At 34.7% G+C, this 24,943-nt stretch overlaps 3 protein-coding genes across 5 annotated transcripts; 1 reads left to right on the top strand and 2 right to left on the bottom strand.

The window, feature by feature from the left end:
* The first annotated feature begins 1,756 nt into the window (after positions 1–1,756).
* Vta1 (vesicle trafficking 1) lies at positions 1,757–9,092 on the top strand. 2 transcript variants are annotated; one of them, XM_069498517.1, is made up of 5 exons: positions 1,757–2,127; positions 3,163–3,313; positions 3,931–4,088; positions 4,359–4,897; positions 6,402–9,092. In XM_069498517.1, the coding sequence occupies exons 1-4, from the start codon at positions 1,947–1,949 to the stop codon at positions 4,892–4,894; spliced, it is 1,026 nt and encodes a 341-aa protein (XP_069354618.1). In that variant the 5' UTR covers positions 1,757–1,946; the 3' UTR covers positions 4,895–4,897; positions 6,402–9,092. The 2 variants fall into 2 exon arrangements, with proteins under 2 accessions (XP_069354618.1, XP_034824686.1); XM_034968795.2 differs by lacking the exon at positions 6,402–9,092 and having other exon boundaries at positions 4,359–4,982.
* On the bottom strand, positions 8,158–19,880 carry LOC117982439 (novel acetylcholine receptor chaperone). Of its 2 annotated transcripts, XM_069498518.1 has the most exons (5): positions 19,834–19,880; positions 19,364–19,456; positions 11,466–11,604; positions 10,953–11,097; positions 8,158–9,414 (listed from the first exon to the last, which is right to left on the bottom strand). In XM_069498518.1, the coding sequence occupies exons 2-5, from the start codon at positions 19,382–19,384 to the stop codon at positions 9,339–9,341; spliced, it is 381 nt and encodes a 126-aa protein (XP_069354619.1). In that variant the 5' UTR covers positions 19,385–19,456; positions 19,834–19,880; the 3' UTR covers positions 8,158–9,338. The 2 variants fall into 2 exon arrangements, with proteins under 2 accessions (XP_069354619.1, XP_034824692.1); XM_034968801.2 differs by lacking the exons at positions 19,364–19,456; positions 19,834–19,880 and adding an exon at positions 16,402–16,908.
* On the bottom strand, positions 19,329–20,468 carry LOC117982436 (NADH-cytochrome b5 reductase-like). Its single transcript, XM_034968796.2, has one exon. The coding sequence runs from the start codon at positions 20,241–20,243 to the stop codon at positions 19,329–19,331; it is 915 nt and encodes a 304-aa protein (XP_034824687.1). The 5' UTR covers positions 20,244–20,468.
* Between the last annotated feature and the right edge of the window lie 4,475 nt (positions 20,469–24,943).

Here is a 24,943-nt window from a genome sequence, read left to right as displayed (position 1 = left end):
GTAGCACTATTAATTTTTATTTCTTTGAGAGATTTTTCGTTTTTGTAAATATGAAACTATTATACTATATCTATACTACATAACTATTATACTATGTCTGCTCATGCTGATTCACTGACTGACTGACTGACTGACTCATTTGATCACCTCTTCTGTAAAATTTTGTATGTTTTTTTTTACTGATGGTTTCGTATAGAGGACAAAAAATGATTCGGAGGAAAAATATGGATAGAGCTGATGATTGAGGATTTCGGTGACGAGCACGGCCAGGGTATTGAAGATAGGTGGGGGGTGCTCGAACAAATGTCACTCAGAACTTCATCCAATTGACAGGGAGCTGAAAATTAAAACCAAAATGGCGGATTCAAGATGGCGGCCATACAAATTTCATGGTGTCTATCTCGGAGAATATAAAAGATACAAGAATGCTTCTTTGGCGAAGGTGATCAGGACCCGAAAGTCTACTTGGTGAACAGAAAAAAATTCAAGATGGTGGATTTTTTTTTGGAAAACTTGCAAGTTTTTTTTTTCACTACAAACTAGCCCTAGATTGCAATCACACCTGGTGGAAATTTATGATACAGTCTACGATAGTAGCGGGCTAACTTGTAGGGGTGGGGTAAAATCCACACCTGTTATAGATGTTTCTATATGGCATCGTACCGGAACGTTAAATCGCTTGGCGGTAGAGTGGTAAGTAGCCACGGCCAAAGGCCTCCCACCAGCCGACCTAAACCAATTAAGAAAATCTCAATCGGCCCAGCCGGGAATCGAACCCCGGACCCTCGTCATACAAATCCACCGCGCTACCACTGCGCACCAGAGGTCGTCAAAAGATAATAAAATAAATGTGATACAATAATGGCCAATAGATTTTACATTGAACAAAAAAAAGCTACTCCACAGTTTTGTTTTTCCGACATTCGTGACGCGCCCTTCCATCTGTCTCTTTCCGATGTGCGTGAGAGAAAGGAATGGGAACATTGTAAATAATTTAAATATTTCTAGTGTTTTCAATGGTTTTACTAAGTATTTTACACTTTTTCGCATGTTATCTTACGTAAATAAAATTAACTTACCGGTGGTAAGTCACACCATCTCTTTTCTGCGTCGTTAACGTATTATTTCGGCACTTTTTGATCGCGCATTTAGGCATCTTGACAGCTTTGCAGTCAACATGAGACTAATGAAGAAAGTGTGCTTACACCGAGTATAAGCACACTTACTTGGTCCCTTGTTATGCGCGCCAGTGCGATGTCCTTGCTTAGAATGTCATTGGTATAGATCCATGATAATATCATTAATATAGATAATACAGAGATGCAGCTAACCTATTTTTTGTCCCTTATCGTGTAACCGGTTTTTTCAGGAATACAACCAAGGAATGCAACTTTAGTTGCAAAACAAACCATGAGAATTCGTGGCGTGATTGTATTTCTCATTAGTTATTTACTTGTTTTCACATAAAAAACGTTTAATACAAAATATATTGTTGATCGGTTTATAAAAATATATTGACTACTAAACAATAGTAATAATTGTCGTGTTATTCATCGTTACGTCGTGCTATCGCTATCTCATACGCGGTTACACAGTACATCAATCTAGCTTTATTACTCTATCTACGGGAGTAGTACAATATAACAACTGGTCTGTGTAGTGCTGTGTAGTATGTAGTGATCTGTGGTCATTTTATTTTTAACTGTTCGAAAGGCCTTAAAGGATTGTTATCCAGGGCCGTAAAATAAATAAAAAAAAAAAAAAAACTGTTCGAAGAATGAGTAATGAGTAATTTAGTGGTTGGTGGTGGTTGATTATTAATAATAACAAAATATAAAAAGCTGTCCAAGTTATCGAACTAACAAATTTGATAAACTGCGCCCCAAGAATTTAAATAAAACTTTCAGTAATATTAAAGTTGTCCTAAAAACGCGTCAATAATAATTATGTCTGCGAACATTCCGGATTGCCCACCGAGTCTGAAAGCAATTCAACATTTCTTAAAAACTGCAGCGGAACATGACGGTAGGGATCCTACCGTTGCATACTGGTGCAGGCTCCATGCGTTACAGGCCGGACTAAAACTGACTAACAAGAAAACGCCTGAAGAAACTAAAGTACTTATGGGTAAGACGCTAGGAACTATTTTTTAGGATGATTAGGATTCTAAGCAAGAAACTTCGGTTTAAAGAATTTATTCTCAAACTTACATGAGAAGACTCGCTATGTCGCTCCCTTCATTTATTCATCACAAGACCACAGTAGGCAGGACCTCGGCGAACATCTGGTATTACATATTACAAAACACTACCTGCGTGGAGACAGGATGCTCAGATTTTGTTCTGGCCCATATTCTGTCTAATATTGTACATGCTTAATATATATCTTTGCATTTCTAAAAGTAAAATTAAATTGATATTGAGGGTTCCCACACACATCCAGTACCACATACATGTAGTGTACCTATGTACTTATATAACGAGCAAACACAAGGAATGCCGGTGTAAGGACAAACCAGCTAGGTGATTCGTTAACTCAGTTTCTAACACAAAATGATAGCCACCGAGGTTGGTTGGTTCTACATTGCTGCTTCACTGGGTGATATTAACATATTTTTTCGTAGAAAACCTTCAATGGATTAAAAAATGAGCTTGGTGGCTATAATTCAGTGTTAGAAACTGAGTTAGCGAATCACCCCGCTGATCAAGTTTTTGTGATAAACCGGAATAGTCAATAATTTAGTATTCAAAATGTATCTTTTGTTTTTAAGTAAAATACTATAATCTATACTCCAGATTGAGGGGACACAATGCAAACCAACGTAAGAATAGAGACTGAGTTTTGCTCTAAGATCCAGTGGCAGTGATAGTTTTGATAGAACTAAAATTGAAAAGTGTACCTAGTAATGCATAATAATTAAATAAATTACTAACTAATAACAGCAATTTAGAAAAGTTATTCCAGATATTTCCATTTATTTATTTCCATATATTTTATTTTACTTTTGCACGACTTATCTGTCTAAAGCATTGTATGTATGACCTGGCACCTAGGATTTGAATATTTTAATTTTTTTTGTATAATTCTGTTGGTGTTCTATAAAATAAAATATTGAATTTATGAATAGTAATTTTTATTGAAAATCATTGTTTAATATTGTAGCAATAATGGATTGGCTAGAAGAAGCAAAAAAGATTTACAAGGACAATGAGGCAATTTCCAATGAGGTGGTTGCTCAGGCTCATTTAGAAAATTATGCTCTGAGACTTTTCTTGTTTGCTGACAAACAAGATAGGGAGCAAAATTATGGAAAGTAAGTTGTACAGTAGTGACGGTGCATTTATTAACTTATTTATTACTAGCTGACCCAACCCGGCTCAAGTGCTCAAGAGGAATTTTTGATCACACACTCATCTGATCCAAGTTTGTGAAAATACAGATATGAAAAACTCTGATCAAACTCAGATATTACTTACACACTTATCCGACTGTTAGGCAGAACGAAGTTCGCCAGGGCAGCTAGTCTTATAATAATATTTATTTCAAAAAAGAGTTGTCTGTAACTTAAACGCAGTTGCGCTGCACTGCGCGACGCAATGCGGCGCGGTAAATATAGTATGTATGAGTTTGTATGGAGCAAGACGCGTAGTTACCTGCTATGTCGCGTCGCGCAGCGCAGCGCAATTGCGTTTGGTTCTTTAAGTTGTACCTATGTGGAAGATTACCCACTGTATTATTAGGCTAAGAAATAGATATTCTACCATTTACGCATGGGAAGGGGAGGAATGATCCACATGAGAGAATGTTATATCAACATCGTGTAGTTTCCATCCCACTGCAGCTGCTTTGAATGCACCCTAAGTTTTTTTACCTACCCACACCACACATGGATTAAACTGTTCTTAACAAAATAATTGGAACTGATTTCAGGAATGTAGTCAAAGCATTTTACACTGCAGGGGTAATCTATGATGTTCTTACCACATTTGGAGACTTGACAGATGAAGCAGCTCAAAACCGCAAATATGCTCGATGGAAGGCTGCTTACATTCACAACTGCCTTAAAACCGGGGAGACTCCAGTTCCAGGTACAGTTAGTTATCTCCTATTTTGTTGTATATGATATTTTTGTATATGATATTTGTTGTTAATTTTTGTTTTGCCAGCGGTAAAACTACCATTGATTGACAACAAACAAAATAAAGAACACCATATAAAACAAAGTGGGTTGCACAAGTCAAGATTATGGTAAACGTAAAGTTAACGAAGGAGTAAAATTTTGGTCTTGTCCTGACTTGCTTGCAACCTACTTTGCTTTTCTTGCTGATATGCAACTTATTAGCTAAATATTGTTGTAGGTCCTATGCAAAATCCTGATGGAAGTATTCCAGATGAAGATGAAAATAAAACGGAAAACATTCAGCCTGGCTCTTCAGATTCTCAATCATTTGGCTTCAATCAACCTGGATCTACAGATTCTCAAACACTTGGCTTTAACCAGCCTGGCTCTACAGATTCTCAAACTTTTGGTTCCCCTAATGTCAGCCCAGCTACATTGCCAACTGTTCCAACCAGCTTTAACAACAGCCTGCCAGATCCTAATCTAGCGATAAGAGCAGCTTCTCAGTTGCCACCTGTGCCATACACTCCTGATCCTAATCCTGGAGGTTTTGTGCCTTTTGACCCGTCTCAGCAACCACAACCTACCCCATCATCAACCTTCTATGGAGATAATTCAATGAATGTTGCGCAACTTAGCCCTGAACAGATACAGAAGGCTCAAAAGTATTGCAAGTGGGCAAGCAGTGCACTGAATTATGATGACATTAAAACTGCTATAGGTAATTTAAAAAATGCCTTGGAACTACTTCAGACTGGACGAGACCCCGCTTAAATTGTATGTACCTACATTTATTTTGCTTAAAATTTTCAACTGTCCATTGTTTATAATTATAAATGTTGTGAATAAAGCTTGCAACTTACATCTGTTTTTGAAATGTGCTCTTAATATAACTTGTCAAATGATATGAATGAAAAACATGGTACAGACTCGCAAATTGATGGGCATTGTATGATAATATTTGTGTACACCTATATTCAATGATTGATTATAAGCACTTCATGTATTGTATGTATAATCACCCAATAAGATAATAATTTAAAAAGGAAATATTTTTATTTCAAAAAGAATATTATAATTTTAAAAGGATTTATTTCAAAATAAAACCGTCATTCCGCAGTTAAATATAACAACTATTATAATGTTATTTGGTATAAACTAAAGTTTTTACTAAATTTTTACTTGGATGTTTAATTTGATGGGTCTTACAGAACACTCACACGTGGAACTGTTAATAAATTATAATAACATGATATAGATAACCCCTACTGTATTTTAATTTTTGTATTAGGTACATAATTATTATAACTACATATTATTATTTTAGTATAAGTTTACATTAAATTACCTAAGTACCTAACCTATACTTGTATATTTTAAATTCTTTATAGGATCAACAAAAATAATATAGTACAAAAGGTACACAAAAATATAAAGATATATTTTATTTTATTCTGTGGTCCTTCCTCTTGTAAAAAAAACCGGCCAATTGCGAGTCAGACTCGCGCAATGAGGGTTCCGTACTACAGTCGTATTTTTTCGACACTTTGCACGATAATTCAAAAACTATGATGCATAAAAATAAATAAAAATCTGTTTTAGAATGTACAGGTGAAGACCTTTCATATGATACCCCATTTGATATAGTCACTCAGTTTGAAAGTTGAAAATACTAATTTGTTCATGACCACAATTTAATTTTTTTTTTGTGTGATCTAACCCTAAATTCACGGTTTTCAGATTTTTCTCCAAATGTCAGCTATAAGATCTACCTACCTGCCAAATTTCATGATTCTAGGTCAACGGGAAGTACCCTGTAGGTTTCTTGACAGACAGACAGACAGACAGACAACAAAGTGATCCTATAAGGGTTCCGTTTTTCATTTTGAGGTACGGAACCATAAAAATTGATTAGATGTACAAAACAACAATTCGTCTTTGACTTGGTGCATAGATTTTAATTATGCACCAATGCAACCTCAATGATGTCTGGATTTTTCAAACAGGTAGTTCATTAGTATCTAAGAGGTGGCGCTGATTTATTTGGTTTCTAAACTGTGAAAAATTTTGTTCGCTTGACCATATATTGTCATTATATCGATGCAATTCGTTTATCTTGTAATCCATAGTTCCATATTAATTGCACACATCTATACTATTCATTCTAATAGGTATTATAAATGTGAAAGTGTCTATCTGTTACCTTTTTAAGGCTCATCAGCTTAATAGATTTCGACTAAATTAAAAAAAAAAATTACTGAGATATCTACTTTTTATCCAGGAAATCAACGAGTATGCACAAGATTCTTGAGAACATAAATCCACACCCACTAGGTGGACGGACGACATCAGACGAGTCGCAGGGAGCCGTTGGATCCAGGCGGCACAAGACCGTGGCGTGTGGATTTGTGGAAGTCCCTACAAGAGACCTATGTCCAGCAGTGGACGTCTATTCAATCCACACAGACAAGCGCCTTAGTTTGTAATTGTCTTTCTTTTTGGTGATAATAAAGGACCATGGGCAATTTTTTATAAACGTGAATATAGACTGAATGACTCGCAACTCCCAACAGATATGAAACCTACTTCAAATTAAAAGATTTTTTCACTCTAGTTCGTACCTGCTTGACTAGATGACGCCCGCGATTTCGTCCGTTTGGGTTTAGGTTTTAAAAATCCCTTGGGAACTTTGATTTTGCGGTATGCAATGCAAGCTAACTCTGCACCAAATAGATTTACTTACTTAGGTTTTCCAAAATAAGGTTGGAGCTCTTCGTTTTTCCAGGGCAAAAATATCCTATGTATGCAATGCTGGCTATCTCTGTTCTGACCCGGGATGCAAGCCATTTCTGTTTTAAATGTCAAAATCGGTTAACAGATTGGCTGTGAAAAGGTAATATTAGTATGGATAAATAGGAGCAAAATTGAATTCAAATACCAAACTAGAATTTTGATGATTGGCAACAGACCAAACACCATAGTAAACAACCCTGCGCACAAGCGGTTTTTAATTTTACCAGTATTCCAAACAAAAAGTATTAAATAATCATCCATATTAATAGTATTAAGTGCGAAAGTACTGTTTGTCTGCTAGCTTTTCACCGTTACACCAATTTTGACGAAAGCAAACTTGCATTCCAGGGACGGGCCTGGCTACTTTTCTCCCGGAATAACAAAGAGCTCCCATGGGATTTTTCGAAATCCTAAATCCACGTGGATCAAGTTGAGGGTATCTAATCTAATGTTTTATATTTTTATGTACATACTAAATATGATAAAATAAGCTTGACTCATCCATTTCGTTTTGCCTGTACATTATTATTGTTAGTTTTGATCGTAAAAAAATGAAGATAATAAATAATAAGAGATCATTTCATATAATAAATTCAAAAAATGTGCCATAACACCACATTTGCCCTAAATCTCAGGTGCTATAGGTTGTATAAAATGGAATACACTAATACCTTTTAGTTTGACATTAGTAACTTATCCTGACTGTTGAGTTAGCTTGAAATGGCCATGGTCCTTTAGATCATAAGATTAACAATAATGTGTATTGTGCAGGGGCAGGCAAGAGTGTAATCCTGTATTTTATACACCCTGGAAGATTAATAATAACTTAAATTCATTTATGTACTAGCTTATGCCCGCGACTTCGTCCGCGTGGACTACACAAATTTTAAACCCCTATTTTACACCCTTAGGGTTGATCTTTAACTATGAGATTTTAACATAGGAGCCGAATAAAATATGTCATACTGCTAATTGCAAAAATATTAACATCAAAACTTCTTTATAGACACTTCAAAACTGACAGACTTTCATACAAACTTCAAACCCCTACTATTTTACCACTTCAGGGGTTGAATTTTGAAAAATCCTTTCTTAGCGGACGCCTACGTTATAATAGCTATCTGCATGCCGAATTTCAGCGCGATCCGTCCAGTAGTTTGAGCTGTGCGTTGATAGATCATTCAGTCACCTTTTCCTTTTATATAATATAGATTAGTTAACGTTAATAAATAAAACTATAGGTATATATTTTTTATACTCATTTTTATTTATAAATAAGTTATAGTGATTTTCACACACGACTTTCAAAACAACTTGCAGTTTTATTAGTTAAGTACATATATTGCGATTTTGTCACTTTGTACTAAAAGCTTTTTGTTAGTTGTGGGCATTGATTTGTACTACAAGAAAGGGCTTAAGGACTTACGCAATAGGGTATTTGACAGGTTTTTAAATCTGTTCTACGTTAATCACTGATGTCTAGGACTCTATAGAATTGTATATTTTACGTTCAATTACATATATCGAAAACAAAAAAAATTTAAATATCCCGCGAAAACGCTTTCCTGACAATATGGTGTCTCTTACATCATTTTGACGTCACCTATGGTTATTGACTATGCTATACACGCGACTGATTACAAACAATTGACGTCATCAACCACTCGAAAAACCACAGCCGTTTACGATCACGTGACCAAAGTAGACATCAAAATAATTTTCTTTGTCGAATATAGTTGGTTTCCAAAATTCATATTCAATACGTATGCCATCAATAGATCCTGTATTTTACATGCTGTCAAAAACCCTATTCACTTACATAGTGAGGTATCGCCATCCTAAGGTGTGAATATTATCTTATGGCAATAAATCTCGAAATAAATTCTTATTATTTTACTACAAAGTTTGAACAGTACAATTGAGCAAAACATGTCGTATAAATACCTACCTATTTATGTGCGTAATTCAAATACATACAGCATACTTTCTAATCTACCGAAAAGTGGCAGTTTGAGAAGCTAAATTCTATATAATTGTACCTAAGTAGGTAAAGTTACACAAGTTTAACACATCCTACGCTCACAAATCACAATCACACAAAATAACCTTAAAGACTTATAGCTTAAATTAATATCACTTTTGGGTACGAATTCTATGGTATCCTTTCTATGCACGTAACGTTAAACTTTTATTATGACAAACTAATGTACTCCAGGTTGAAGTGCTAGAATTTTTCAAATAATTTAAAAGGGTAATGGTCTGATTTTATTATAATGACTAGCAATGATCACAGAAATATTTTGAATAAATAATAATTTAAATATTAATTTATTTCCTTTCGAATTTGTCTTATTCGCACGTTGGTTTTATTTTTGTTATCTATCAAAAAACAGCTACGTTTGGCTACCAGACTCGAGAATGTATTTCACTCCCTCTTCAAACCGTTGCCATTCTGTGTTGCGGCTGTTTTTTCTAGTTCTTCACGACGGCTTGTTTGGTACCTTAAAAATAATAATAAATATATCTATTAGGTACAATTAATTATTTAGATATAATGATCACAACTTATTACGTCTAAAACAGCTAAAAAATGGAACCGTATCTCTCTTAAAGAGTATCCTTCATTTAATTTTGTACGAATATGATAATTTTCCTTATATAGTAAGTACAAGTACCTCTCGCTGAAATGCGTTATGGCGGTTACGCACTCATCCGATCCGAGTCCGTGAAAATACGTTCCCTTTTGTTTTGTATGACATTATTTCGTAGATATTTTTTATATCCGTATTTTCACGGATTCGGATCGGATGAGTGCGTGATCGCTGTAAGAAGCGCGATATACGTGGCCCATATGACCTCAGCGTCGCGTCGTCGTATGGGCCGAGTATGTGAACTGTCAATGAAATCGACGAACACGATTAGGAGTGAAAAATCTAACTCCAAAAGGTCTGAAGCGCCAAATAGTTCTTACGCGTTTCTTCGACGGATACGATACCACTTGACAGACAAAGCGTTTAAACTTACAAGGTAAAACTAGCAACACTCCTCCCTATTTTTGCGTCGCGTCGCGCGTCGGGGGGTTTCAAAAAACAGGAAGTTCGAGCAGAAAAACTTGAATCATATCCGATTCCTATTCTCGCTAAGTATAGATTTGACTAAGTAAATCCCTTTTTTTAAGGAAATAATTTCAAAATAATAAAATATGTTTTTGATTTTGAATACACGATCTATGGTATCTACACTGGAATTTATATTTGCACTATTATTTACGCGACAAGCGATTCGTCATCCCAAATTTTTGGCTGGTTGCCAATTTCATGCCATAGAACTAATTTTATTTCGATATTCGTGTTTACATCTTATAAAAATTGGTCAAGGCGTATGGTTACTATCTGGTTATTTTAAGGACTGGTTTAAATTTATGTAGAAAATTTTCCATTAGAATCGAAGGCATTTAAATTCTTTGCATTGATTGATGTTATTTAACATAACAATCACACAATAACACCAGCCAGCGAGTATGCTATGCAGGCGAAGCCAGCGGCTGCCGCTAAGTGAGCAAGCACTTTCATTCCACGTTTCCGTCGAAACACGATGCATAGAGCTGATGCGGCGAAATACGACAGCACCGCGCGATATGGGAATTGGAATATATCCGGCTCTCAACTATAGAATGAAACACTTAGCTTTAGACTTTTTAAATTCTTAAGTAATATAATACCGAATATTAATTCAATTAAATAAGGATATTATCGCCACCTAATCTTTTCATCCACCTCCTGCGAGCCTATACATTACTAGTATGAAAATATTGTGATTAAAGTTAGATTTGACGTGAGAATCTTCAGTTTAGAGCGATATACATGACGTCAACGCTGCACACGATCAGAATACGACCGAATGAATGTAGCTATTTTGCGCTGACAGCCCAGTCAGGTCTCTATATACAATAAGATTAAGACTATAAAATACAATATCCCAAACGTTAGTTATAGATTGAAAAATCGCTGCAAATACATATTTGCGGTCCAGTTCTTACCAGACTACAAGTCTTCCGGTGAGCATGAAGAAGAAAACCAAAGCTGGCGCGCATCGGTCGAAGGGATCGCCAACCATAACGTGAGAATATGCAGCCAGGATCATTAGAAATACTAGGCCAACGTTTGCTGTATTCTTTATCTTATCTGTAATAGAAAATACTAAGTCATTGTAAAAATACAAATGTATTTGGGCTTCCAAAGAACATTTTCACACAAAAATTACTATTAATTTGAATTAATTGAATTTTCACATTCCTAATCTTATTTACGCCCTAAGTTGTCATAATTTTAGTGTTAAAATAAAAATATTTCAAGGCTCGTGACTTTAAGATCAATATTTATTTCAATGTTATATACATCAATAAACCTAGATAATGACACGAGAAACTGATATAATACTTAGTTTTGAGCGTACAATATCAAATGATGTAGTAATTACCCTCCTACGTTAGTATGAAGAAAGCACAGAACTGCACCCTCTCAACACACCTAATTAACAGTAATCAACTCACGACTTGGTATAGTTGCCAACGCCAGCCCGAACAATATTTCTAAGCCACCAACAGTCCTGCGATACCATTTCGACGGTAGTTTAAAATCCAACATTTCCGAAAATGGAAATACTTTCGCATATCTCACATATTCTTTTCTCTAAAAAAAAAGATAAGCAGGTAAAATACCTGTGCCCTGTTTATCAAACGTTACAAGTCTTGTATTACAAGCGTTTCTCTTGTAAATTTGTGCATTTTTACAAGAATGCGTTTATCAAAACTACACTTGTAAACTACAAGCTACAAGTAATATCACTTGTAATACAAGTGTTTTTCACACTTGTATTTGTGGTTTTGTTCATCAAAAATGCCTTTGTAGCTTGTAACTTGTAGGTAACGAAAAAGTTGGAGAGCCACCGTTGACTCTTAATTTATTTTACAAGTTGAATGCAAGTATGATAGAATAATTAAATTATCTAGTACCTAGTAAAAATAGGTAAAATAACTATAAAATAATTCAAAGGTGTAATTTTATTAAACTTATCAATGTTGCTCTTTTTAAATTTGACCAAAACGTGTCTCATATACATACGAGTATGCTGGCATAATCTTTTTCGGCAGATACAAGTCCAAGCGATTAGCATGCAATAGTATCTCTTTCCACTCTGCTATTTTTTTGTCTTTAGATAATTTATCAGTAAATGCGCCAAATAAAATATCTTTTTTGTCACGAATTATTTAATTGAGGAATAATTGTAACTTTCGCATCAGATTTCGCCATTTTTGCGGTGTAATTCAAATAGCGATTTTTTTTAAAGTCTATCTATTTTTCCAAATTTTAAGTCTAACCTTAATTCATGAAAATAATGTACCCATTATTTTTAATTTAAACTTTTTGTGTAGGTACTTCCTGTTGGTGTACCGGAATAGAATAAATAAAAGTAGGTAGGTAAATAAAATAAGAAGAAATAGGTATTACAAATAGGTTATTTAACACAAAATTAAATTATTTGAAAAAAAGTTTTATTTTTAACAATAACTTTGACTAGTTATGGTACCGTAATTGCTATTTTATCGACATTTATTACGGTTAAAAAATTATTTTGCAATTTAGCAAAAACAAAGTGTATAAATTAAAAATACAAGTTCTACAAGTCTTGTGAAATTATTTGATAAACATAATTTACAAGAGTTTGTAAAAAAGTTCTTGTAACTTGTGAGCTTGTAGACTTGTAATGTTTGATAAACAGGGCACTAGTATTTTCTACAATTAACTATGAATTAACTCTACTCCTTTAATATGTGGTAAATATTATGTCGTGAGGAGCAATTCTTGTACACAATTCTTTATTTATAAAAAATTGGTTTTTCGAAAACGACTCTTACGATTTAGATGAAATTTCGTATTTAGTTAATTTTTACTTATCAAGTTTCCCTAGTAGATAGCTGTCAACTGTCATCAACAACCCCGAGTTCCGCGGGTATTTTGGGATAACATGGTTTCTCGTAAATGGCTCTAACTGCGATCTCACTTGGTGGTAAGTGATGTTGCAGTCCTAAGGTGGTAGAGAGCTAACTTAGAAGGGGTATGGGTGGTATGGCAGTTTTAGTAACCCAATACCCTATATCGGTTTTTACACGGCATCGTACCGAAAGGCTAAATCGCTTGGCGGCACGGATTTGTCGGCAGGGGTAGTAACTAGGCCGTAGCCACCCATCTAACCAGACCTGTGCTAATTCTAGAAATTATAAATTCCGAAACTGCTCCTGCCGGGAATCGAACCCGGGACCTCCCGCTTATATATAAGACCACAGCGCTCGCCACTGCACCAGGGAGGTCGCGGATACCTCTACCTACCGTTAGATTTCAATCGTATTTACAATTTTACGGTGATATCTGTTGGAACTGGCTGTAAACTAAATTGTTTTTATTTAAATATGTTCTTATTCTTATTTTTTCTAAGAGTTTTTTGTTTTACATTCGAGGACATCTTCACTTACTTCAAATATATGTCGGAGAACAAAGGGGATGGCCGACATTAGAAGGTAGTAATTTCAATTACCATCATTGTAATACTCACTTATTACACGTGAAAACCACTAGCGTAACGTAGGTAAACCTAACCCTACCTAGCGACCGGCTCCACCATGTCCCCATACCGGTCCCAGACCAACCAGCTAACCTAGCACACCACAATTAGTTCAATTAACATCAACTACAACAATCACGTTTGTCTAATACAAATTGGAACGATACAAAAGGACTCACCCGATAAACAACCTGTCTTGATCGCCAAAACACACTCACAGCAACCTTTCACAACCTAGTAGTATAACCTCAAACAACTGAAACCACATTAGTTCACAACAACAATTATAATAACCTACAGTACGACACACATAGTGTCTACTAAGAAGTGCCCTCGGAAAGAGTCACACGAATAATGTCCCGTGACACACTGCGCATCTCATTTTATAATCTCACAATGACGGTGGGGACGATGACGCGATGTTCAACGAGCAAAGTGTTTACAATTAAATGGCGGCGAGCCTACATATATATCTCAAACAGGACGTCCAAGTTTTTCCTTTTACTGATATTTTTCCTATAAAATCAAAATATCCCAACAATATCACCTGTGCCCTGTTTATCAAACATTACAAGTCTACAAGCTCACAAGTTACAAGTTACAAGAACTTTTTTACAAACTCTTGTAAATTATGTTTATCAAATAATTTCACAAGACTTGTAGGATTTTACAAGACTTGTAGAACTTGTATTTCTAATTTATAACACTTTATTTTTGCTAAATTGCAAAATAATTTTTCAACCGTAATAAATGTCGATAAAATAGAAATTACGGTACCATAACTAGTCAAGTTATTGTTAGAAATAAATTTTGTTTTCAAATAATTTAATTTTGTGTTAAATAACCTATTTTCGGTACACCAACAGGAAGTACCTACACAAAAAGTTTAAATTAAAAATAATACATTCTTTTTCATGAATTAAGGTGAGACTTAAAATTTGGAAAAATAGATAGACTTTAAAAATTTTCGCTATTCGAATTACACCGCCAAAAATGGCGAAATCTGATTCGAAAGTTACAATTATTCTTCAATTAAGTAATTCGTGACAAAAAAGATATTTTATTTGGCGCATTTACTGATAAATTATCTAAAGACCAAAAAATAGCAGAGTGGAAAGAGATACTATTGCTATGTCAGTCACTTGGACTTGTCTCTGCCGAAAAAGATTATGGCAGCATACTCGTATGTATATGAGACACGTTTTGGTCAATTGTACAAAGAGCAGCATTGATAAGTTTAATAAAATTACACCTTTGAATTATTTTATAGTTATTTTACCTATTTACTACTAGGTACTAGATAATTTAATTATTCTTTTATACAATATCATACTTGCATACAACTTGTAAAATAAATTAAGACAAGTTACAAGCTACAAGTTACAAAGGCATTTTTGATGAACAAAACCACAAATACAAGTGTGAAAAACACTTGTATTACAAGTGATATTACTTGTAGCTTGTAGTTTACAAGTGTAGTTTTGATAAACGCATTCTTGTAAAAATGTACAAATTTACAAGAGAAACGCTTGTAATACAAGACTTGTAACGTTTGATAAACAGGGCACTGGTGTTATATCATAGATCGAACTGCGATTGCATTGTCATATAATTTGTTGAAGAAAGAATTTACCCGATTTTCTGCAGTGCGAATGGAATTTCAACAAAGCAAAGTAGGAGATTCAGACTCAGTATAAACTTACTACGACCGTCAAACATTCACAATAATGTTTTTTGTAATGTACTTAGGTATTATTAGTAACAGCGAGTATAACTTTCGATAGATTACTCTAGCGATTTTATTACTTAAGTAAATTTGGTACAGAGTTAACTTATATCCCGGGGAAGGACATAGGCCGGAAAATTTCATCCCGAAAAATTGATGAGTTCCCACGGGATTTTTAAAAACCTAAATAGACGCGTACGAAGTCGCGGGCATTAGCTAGTTTTTATATATAGAAAGATTACTTAAGTACCTACCTAAAAAAATTCCAGGAAAAATAAAGCGAAATTTTTTAAGTTACTACCTAACTAGCAGTTTTTTAGAAATCAGCAGTCTAAGATGTAAAAGGCCAATCTTGAACCTTTTTTTTCAAGGTTTTTACCTTTTAGGAAAGCGTGAATCGCAAAAAAATTGGTGGACCCTCGCGATGTTAAACAGATATTTATATTATGAGTTAAGACAGTTTTTAGAAAACAAAACTCCCGCTTAAAAAATAATGCCGAAGCATTTAGCAACTAGCATGGCTACCTTATCGTGTTGACCAGCTTTTGTTGAAGCAATGGGTAACCCTAATATAATACATACTTATATTTGGTTAATATGCAGCATTGTACTGGAACTGTAAAATCTCTTGGCAGAACGGCTCTGCCGGTAGGGTGGTAACTAGCCAGAGCTTTTGACTAGAATCGTCAACTTAGAAATCGGATTTGCCCCTCCTCGATCGGGAGGAACACTACAGAAAGGAGGTCGTCCATTTTATTAATAAACTTATTTTAATATCGGATTAATATAGAATATCATTGTTGCCATCTTTAATGCTTAGGTATAAATGTAATTTTACTAGGTATAAAGTTATGTCAGTTTTCAACAATTGGATTAAGGTATTATTTTAAGTATATCAGCTCAGTGGATTTGAAGAATTACCAAATGCCTATAATTTAGCAGTTGCCCGCTGTAAAGAACGATAACGTGGAATACGCCTGACTGTCGCAGCAAGACAGTACTTATCGCTGGGCATTAGGCGGCAGGCCAAATACCAAAATAGAAAGCCACATTGCTCCGTAACAAAAATCTTAATGCATCTAGCGACCTTTTCAATTTTGTCTTGACAGCAACGCATGCGAAATTATATCTGACTACTTACCAAATCTTTATGCAATTCCTTTGAAATAATTGGCGACAGCTTAGTTGTGCCCACAAATATAAAGAAAATTCCCAAGAGAATAGACAAGCTCTTTAAAACGATGGATCCCATTCTGTTTTTTTCCTAATTAGCTATTTATAACACTATCATTTTCGTTCTCCGATTATATTGTTAAAATATTATTCACGAAAACACATTATTACACCAAAAATATTATTTCCGAAATGCCAAGAATCGCTTTTTAATCACCATCTCTTATTCCAATATTTAACCATTGTACTATACACGTATTTGGTTTTACGAAATGTACAAAATTAAATTTCTCTAACAAGTGCAAAAAGCACGATTGACCGTTCGACGTTCGCGCCGGCGCGAAAAAAATCCATATCAAATATTTTAAATTTTATCATCGGTCTAGACGGGAGTCATTTGGCACAAGTCTCATATCATGTACAGACGTACCAACATTCAACTTAGCTCAACAACCGGCTTGTTTGAATGTTAGGCCGTATTTACACATCGGACTCGCCACTCGGTTACTCGGTATCGATTTACGTACTAAACAGACTGCGTGTATTTGGACGAACGATAGGAGTGACCAGTGCGCATGTGCATAGATTAATATAATATGCGCATGTGTAAATCCAGTATTAATTTACACCTTCCTAAATAAGACCTAAATTTCCAACATTTTGATCAATTTGTCACGATCCTACTGCGGTTGTTTGACAGCTACAATGTCACGACCAGAATCATCTCTGATTGGTTAATGCTCGCTCACTATTGGCCACAATGCATTGTTGCAACAAAAATCGCACAAATTCAGCTAATCAGAACAATTGAGATTGTAATAATGATTTATGCAGGTTTTAGACAATCGCCCTGCTGCTTAGCATGCTCCGACCATAAATAGACAACACGTTCTATTCGACAAAATAGGGATGTTGTAAATAATCAAACTGTGCTATGCTATGGTAAGGGAGTGCTATGGAGAGGGGATTTAGGGATTTACTCAAGCGCGTCAGATTAAGACAAGATAAGTTAATTATAATGCAGAAAAGTGTGCATTTCACTGATCTGACAATTTGAGCGTGACATAAGGAAATGGGAGAGTCACAAAGTTTCACAAATCAGCCATGACTTTTGGATGCGTCCAAATCGTCAGTTTTTTTAATAGGAGCTACTTGAGGATTCACTTAACATCCCTTCTCAATATCTGACGCCCTCGATAAATATTTGTGGGTCTATTTTCTTCTTTTTTTTAATTTACAGACTCGCGCTTCGCTGTATTAGACCTGTGCCCTGTTTATCAAACATTACAAGTGTACAAGCTCACAAGTTACAAGTTACAAGAACTTTTTACGGACTCTTGTAAATTATGTTTATCAAATAATTTCACAAGACTTGTAGGATTTTACAAGACTTGTAGACTTGTAGAACTTGCATTTTTAATTTATAACACTTTATTTTTGCTAAATTGCAAAATAATTTTTCAACCGTAATAAATGTCGATAAAATAGAAATTACTGTACCATAACTAGTCAAGTTATTGTTAAAAATAAAACTTTTTTCAAATAATTTAATTTTGTGTTAAATAACCTATGTATTTGTAAAACCTATTGCTTCTTATTTTATTTACCTACCTATTTTTATCTATTCTATTCCGGTACACCAACAGGAAGTACCTACACAAAAAGTTTAAAATAAAAATAATGGGTACATTATTTTCATGAATTAAGGTTAGACTTACAATTAATAATGCGAAAGTTACAATTATTCCTCAATTAAGTAATTCGTGACAAAAAAGATATTTTATTTGGCGCATTTACTGATAAATTATCTAAAGACCAAAAAATAGCAGAGTGGAAAGAGATACTATTGCTATGTCAGTGGCTTGGACTTGTATCTGCCGAAAAAGATTATGCCAGCAATCAGCATACTCGTATGTATATTGAGACACGTTTTGGTCAAATTTAAAAAAAGCAACATTGATAAGTTTAATAAAATTACACCTTTGAATTATTTTGTAGTTATTTTACCGATTTACTACTACGTACTAGATAATTTAATTATTCTTTTATACAATATCATACTTGCATATAACTTGTAAAATAAATTAAGAGTCAACGGAGGCTCTCCAACTTTTTCGTTACAAGTTACAAGCTACAAGTTACAAAGGCATTTTTGATGAACAAAACCACAAATACAAGTGTGAAAAACACTTGTATTACAAGTGATATTACTTGTAGCTTGTAGTTTAAAAGTGTAGTTTTGATAAACGCATTCTTGTAAAAATGCACAAATTTACAAGAGAAACGCTTGTAATACAAGACTTGTAACGTTTGATAAACAGGGCACTGGTGGGAAGTGATAATGCAGCCTAAGATGGAGCGCTCCCTTCTACACCTTCGTAGTTCGTACGACCGCCCCACCATGCAAACATGCATTAGGGGTTTGAAGTTTGTATGAAAGTCTGTCAGTTTTGAAGTTAGAATCGCGAAATTTCGTAATTTACACCAATCTATATCTATACTATTTCTATACTATTATATAAAGAGGTAATGTCGTTAAGTTTGTTTGTAAGGGGTAATCTTTGGAACTACTGAACCGATTTTTTTTAACCGAATTTTAAATCCTGTGGGAACTCTGTAATTTTCCAGGATAAGATGTAGCCTATGTCCATCTCCGGGATGTAAGCTAACTCCGTACCAAATTTCATCAAAATTGGTTGAACAGTTGGGCTGTGAAAAGCTAGCAGACAGACAGTTACACTTTCGCATTCATAATACATAGTATGAAGTATGGATTTGTAGCGATGAAGATCATAATAATTATTTGTAGATGCAGTGACTCAAATTTTCATTCCTTTTAGAAAAAAAAGTTGAGCTAATAAAATATTCCATAAGAATGTAGATATTCTTCTTTATTCAGAACAGGAATATATTATTATCTGAATAATTACCATTTTTAAGGACAGCTTCATATTCTTTCATAAATTGTACTGAGCCGCAAAGAAGATACTGATCATCAAGATGTGGTATCAAATTGTCCAATTCTGTAATATTGAATTTGTTATTTACAATTGGTTCATTGTATTTTCTATTCATTGTATTCTCGTTAGAGCTCTCAATGAGTCTGTTGCTCAAAAAAATTTTATATGAAAAGTTCCAGAAAGAGTTAAATTCATACAGCTCATCTCTGAGCAAAATTTCAATAGTATCCTTACAACAATAAAATAAAACTATTCTAGTCATGTCTTCTTCATTGTATAATATACTCTGACTAATAGATATAAAAGGTGCTATGCCTGTCCCTTGTGCAATCATTATTACTCTACCATATTTGTTTGGTTGTATCTTGTAAGAACCATATGGTCCTCTCCATAAAGTTTCATCTCCAATGGTCAAGTTAAACAAATAATTGGAAACTAACCCATTGCTGTATTTTCTTATCACTATAAGGAAATCATAACTTATTTCTTCACCATGCAATCTTAATTTTATAGGGGTATATGCTCTTGTACAAGATACATTATTAATGGAAGTGTATTTGAGTAGAAAGTGATCACCAGGTTCCCACCAGACTTGCGGACATTGATCATGTTTTGACTTTTGAAAAAAAATAATTTTTTGTGTGTTGCTAATTTGTAAGATATCACAGACATAAAATTTCTTATATTCAAGTTGCGAGATCCCATAATCCGTTACGTTAACTGAATTGCCACCTTGTTTTTGATACTTTTCGTACAATTTCAACTGGTTCTCATAAACATCAAATATACATGGGTTGCAACCACTGTTGCAGCAATCGTCTTTTGTTGGTTCTACAGGAGCAAGGAACATATTTACTCTAATATAACTCTAGGGATCATGCTTATCAAATATCAATGCTCTATATTCAATGTACTCTATGATGCTTATTAATAATAATTATAGGCGAGACGAGACTGGACGCTTAGGACGAGACACATCACACAGCACAGTCCAAAAAGTCGTAAAAATTATACCTATTAGTAAACCTGTAGGTATAATAATGAATTTTTAATGATGAACAAGGAAAGGAAGCAAAGAGATTGGTCTGTGCCCTGTGGTAGTGTTTATCTCTGAATCATCGACATAGGAATACCTATACGTAGTAGGTACCTAGTAGGTACTTGCAAATTCTTTGCTCTGAATACAGAATAAATAATTGTTCTGTATTCTGAGGTGTTTATATACGGTCTGTGGCAAACTGTGGTGGCAAAGATATTCGTGATAAAATAAATGAAATGGAAAGGGCGGGAAACTTCGTACTTGGCGGACGTGAAATTTTCGTGCTTTGATTTTATTAATTTGTAAATTCAATTTGGAAAAGGATTGGTGTTGTTTTATACTGTTAATATTGTAGTTTTAGTGAAATTTTCATAGTAGTTAGCTGTATATATAGGTAAGTTTTTAAATTTAGGATAGTTTACATTTCGAACTTATGGAAAGTCGGCCTCCCGATCCCGGGGGGTCAGATCCCCTAGGATCGTTGAATATTACATCAAAAATGGACGTATTAATTACGGCGGTCGAGTCGTCAATGGACACTGACGTGTCCGTTGTGTCCAATGCCGACCAACCGTTAAAAAGAAAAATATTTTCACGCATTTGTATGACCTGTAACAAAAGAAAAAGGAAAACAAAAAGTCGAGATGGAAGAGAAAGGTACAGTTGTGAATGCAAGAGTGAACCTGACAATAATAAAGTTCAGAATGCCCCTTACTCAAATCCACAAACTGAATCCACAAATCCCACCGATAATAGTAGTCAATCTTCACTGCCAAAGCGTGTGCCAATTGGTCGTGCTTATTATCAACAATCCGACAATGCCCCATACGTAATACATGTACAAAAAGAAATTGAAAAAAGTGATAGCTCAACAACTCTACACCCAATAACTTTTGGTAGATTTTTAAAAAACAACAAATTTAGTGGTGTTGTGAACGGAAGCGTAAAACGTGTAGGTAGAAATCGCATCAGTATGGCGTTTTCTACCTACTTGGATGCCAACAATTTTTTGACAAACCCAATACTTGAACCCGCAAAATACAGGGCGTTTATACCCACATTTAATGTTACTCGCATGGGTGTGGTAAAAGGTGTCCCTAATGATTGGTCCGAAGAGGAAGTCTTACTCAACATGAGTGTTCCACTTGGTTGCGGACCAATCATTAAAATCAGGAGGATGAAAAGAAAAATTGTAGTGAATGATGTAAACCAATTCATTAACACGGGGACGGTAATAGTTACTTTTGATGGGCAAATACTGCCTACCTGGGTATATATGTGCTTCACTGCTTTACCAGTAGAGTTATACATTTACCCCACTGTGCAATGCTACCAGTGTTGCCGTTTTGGACATGTCAAAAATCAGTGCCGGTCAGTGCCAAAGTGTTATAAATGTAGCCAAGGGCATTCTGGCGACACTTGTCAGGTAGAGGAAGAGTATTACCGATGTTGCCTATGCAAAGGTTCCCATCAAGCCATAAATAAAAAATGCTTAGAGCATAACAGACAGAGAGCGATAAAAGAAACCATGAGCAAAAGTTGTATTTCATATATGGAACCAATTAAAATGCATCCACCAGTTTCAAACATGTCATATGCCGAAGCTTTGGTTTCAACGCCTGTGCCATCATCTTCATCACAGGATATACATGGTCCCCAAAAATCTAAACTTCCATCTACTTCAAATTCAGTGCCAAATTCGTATAAAAAAACAGTCTTTATAAAGCCAAGATCACCCTCAAAGCATAGCAAAGGCTATGACCGCTTTGCCCACTCAGAAATAATAAGAGATCCTGTTTTACCTAAACAAAAGTTTAATTTTAATAATAATAGTTCTGAAAATAACATGAACATGGCAGACATTATTAAAATATTAATTCAATTATTATCACAATCAAATATAGTTACACCGTCCTACGTTGCCACAGTAATTGAAGCCTTATATCAAATATCTAATAATAATGGATCACAGAGCCAGAGTGATTCAGTGGAATTGCCTGAGTCTCAACAATAGAAAACAAGACTTAATATATTTTATTAATAAACATGATCCCTTTCTTATCTGTCTCCAAGAGACATGGTTGAGAAAGGAACTTTTGTTCAAAATGCCGGGGTATATTTGTCTCAGAGAAGACAGACCTGATGGGTATGGCGGAGTGGCCATACTCATCAAAAATACTCTGACATTTACACCTATCACTCTTCCTGTACATAGCGATAACTTATCGGTTATTGCAGTTATTGTAAATAGTATTTGTTATGTATCTATATATTTCTCTCGTCCTAATAATGAAATATTTAATGAAATTAATGAAATTTTTAATTTTTTACCGAAACCATTTTTATGTTTAGGGGATTTTAACTCTCATCACGAATTATGGGGATGTTCCACATCAACCTTCTATGGAGAAAAGTTGTTAGATTTAATAAGCTCCCATAACTTGTGCATTCTAAATACTGGGTCTCCAACACGGTTGGCACGGACACCTAGTGCTCCAGATTTGTCCATTTGCACTCCTGATCTAGCTTCATCACTCACCTGGTCAACCGCTGAATCTACTGGTGGTAGTGATCACTACCCTCTAATTATTACTTTCCCTTTTGAAAAACCTCCAAAACATGTAAGACAGCCACGTTTAAAACATAAACTGACAGATGCAAAATGGAGTTTGTATAGTGCAGCCGTTGAAAAGAAAATCAATAATTTACCTGAAATTAGTCATTTGAATATATTAGAATCCTCACAAGCTTTATCTGCATCCTTAATTGAAGCCGCAGATGAAACTCTTCCAGTAAAAAGGGGTGAGTGCATGGAATTTATTCCATCTCCACCATGGTGGGATGTAGAGTGCACTAATGCAGTTAAAGAAAGAAAAAAAGCGGAAAAACAATTTTGTCAAAATATGACAGAAGAAAATTTTGATAATTACTTAAAAATTGCCAATACCACTAAGGAGCTACTTAGGGTAAAGAAATATGAAGGATGGCACAGGTTTTGTAAATCCTTAAATCCTAATGTTTCACCTTCAATTGTTTGGCAAAATATAAGAAGGTTCAGATCTGCATTTAAAGATTCACAACAGAATAAAATATCTCCAGCTCTAGCAGAGCAAATCATGGATCGTTTGGGTCCCCCTTATGTACCTGAATGTCCCATGGCCTTAACGCCCCTAATAGTATCTAATGATAATTATAATAATGTAGATTTGAATTCGCCATTTTCACTTAACGAATTGAAAGGCGTACTGTCATCGACTAAGGATTCTGCACCAGGGGAAGACGGGATTCCTTATTCCTTCTTATCGAATCTTGACGACAATAGCCTCAGGTACTACCTTTCTTTGATTAACAACGTTATGATGGCGGGTATCGTCCCCGAATCCTGGAGGTCCCAAACTTTGATCTTATTACAGAAGCCGAATAAACCGAGTTCAGATCCAACATCGTATAGGCCAATAGCATTATCGTCGGTATTAGCTAAAACTGCTGAACACCTCATTGATTTTTAAATGTCATTTATTTTTATAATAATTACAAAAAGTTATGCAACAATATAATAATGTTAAGTTTTTCAAGATAACTTATTGCTAACAACAGTATTAAATATTTGTTTGTATAGGCTAAACACCTTTATAAACATATACCTAAATCTACATACGTAGTGTACAGACAATAAGATCCTATTTTATATTAATTTACCTATCGCTAAATCATAATATTATCATAATGTGCATTATATTTGAGCTATAACACACAGATACTAAACTAACTAATTATAACAATATTCGGAGTAAGCTATTATGTCTAACTACTACGAAAAACAATAATTTTTATTTAAAAAAGAGTACAAACACGACGCCAAAAGCATTAAATTCTTACTTATTATTTACAAGCCGGGTAGGTAGAAAAACTGAGCTACAGAATCGGCAACGCGCTGCGTTAACCGGTCGCTTGTACTGACACACTGTTATGAGTCACCGAGGAAATAGTGATGGGGCAGTCTATACCTGTTGTATGTATCGGCAAACGATAACGTGCCGAGTCTACTTCTGCCGATTGATGAAATCAACATATTTGGATGAGTAGGGTTTTTACGTATATAAAAATTGTGGGATAACTTAAAAATATAATCTTTTAGAAAAGGGTATTTTATACTATTATGTAATTTTTTGAGATTAGTTCGGAAAGGTGTATTATATGCTATTTTAATAGCTTTATTTTGTATTACCTGTAGTTTAGCATATTTACTGTCGGTGATGCTACACCAGACGGGAGCTGCGTAAGTTATACAGGGTCTCACTAAAGTGGAATATACTCTCAACTTTGTGCAAGAACTTAATTTAGACTTACGGTTGAGTATTGGTCGTAATGCGTTAATAGCTTTAGCTCCTTTAAGAATTAGGCTGTCAGTATTTTTGCACCAATTTACTTTATCGTCGATTATTGTACCAAGGTATTTAACTTGACGGCTCCAAGGTATAGAGTAATTATCTATTTTAATTGTGGATGTG

Source organism: Maniola hyperantus, chromosome 5 (genome assembly GCF_902806685.2).
Source record: "Maniola hyperantus chromosome 5, iAphHyp1.2, whole genome shotgun sequence".
Classification (NCBI taxonomy): domain Eukaryota; kingdom Metazoa; phylum Arthropoda; class Insecta; order Lepidoptera; family Nymphalidae; genus Maniola; species Maniola hyperantus.
Note: the sequence above shows the minus strand (reverse complement) of the source record. Positions and strands in the feature narration are given on the sequence as shown.

Excerpts from the sequence above, each read along its gene's own strand:
- Vta1 (XM_069498517.1), top strand. The coding sequence starts at position 1,947 with ATGTCTGCGAACATTCCGGATTGCCCACCGAGTCTGAAAGCAATTCAA. Across the intron at positions 3,314-3,930 it reads AGGGAGCAAAATTATGGAAA|GAATGTAGTCAAAGCATTTT; the intron begins GTAAGTTGTACA and ends AACTGATTTCAG. Across the intron at positions 4,089-4,358 it reads CGGGGAGACTCCAGTTCCAG|GTCCTATGCAAAATCCTGAT; the intron begins GTACAGTTAGTT and ends ATATTGTTGTAG.
- LOC117982439 (XM_034968801.2), bottom strand. The coding sequence starts at position 16,512 with ATGGGATCCATCGTTTTAAAGAGCTTGTCTATTCTCTTGGGAATTTTC. Across the intron at positions 11,605-16,401 it reads AGGAATTGCATAAAGATTTG|AGAAAAGAATATGTGAGATA; the intron begins GTAAGTAGTCAG and ends CTTTTTTTTTAG. Across the intron at positions 9,415-10,952 it reads ACCGGAAGACTTGTAGTCTG|GTACCAAACAAGCCGTCGTG; the intron begins GTAAGAACTGGA and ends ATTATTTTTAAG.
- LOC117982436 (XM_034968796.2), bottom strand. The coding sequence starts at position 20,243 with ATGTTCCTTGCTCCTGTAGAACCAACAAAAGACGATTGCTGCAACAGT.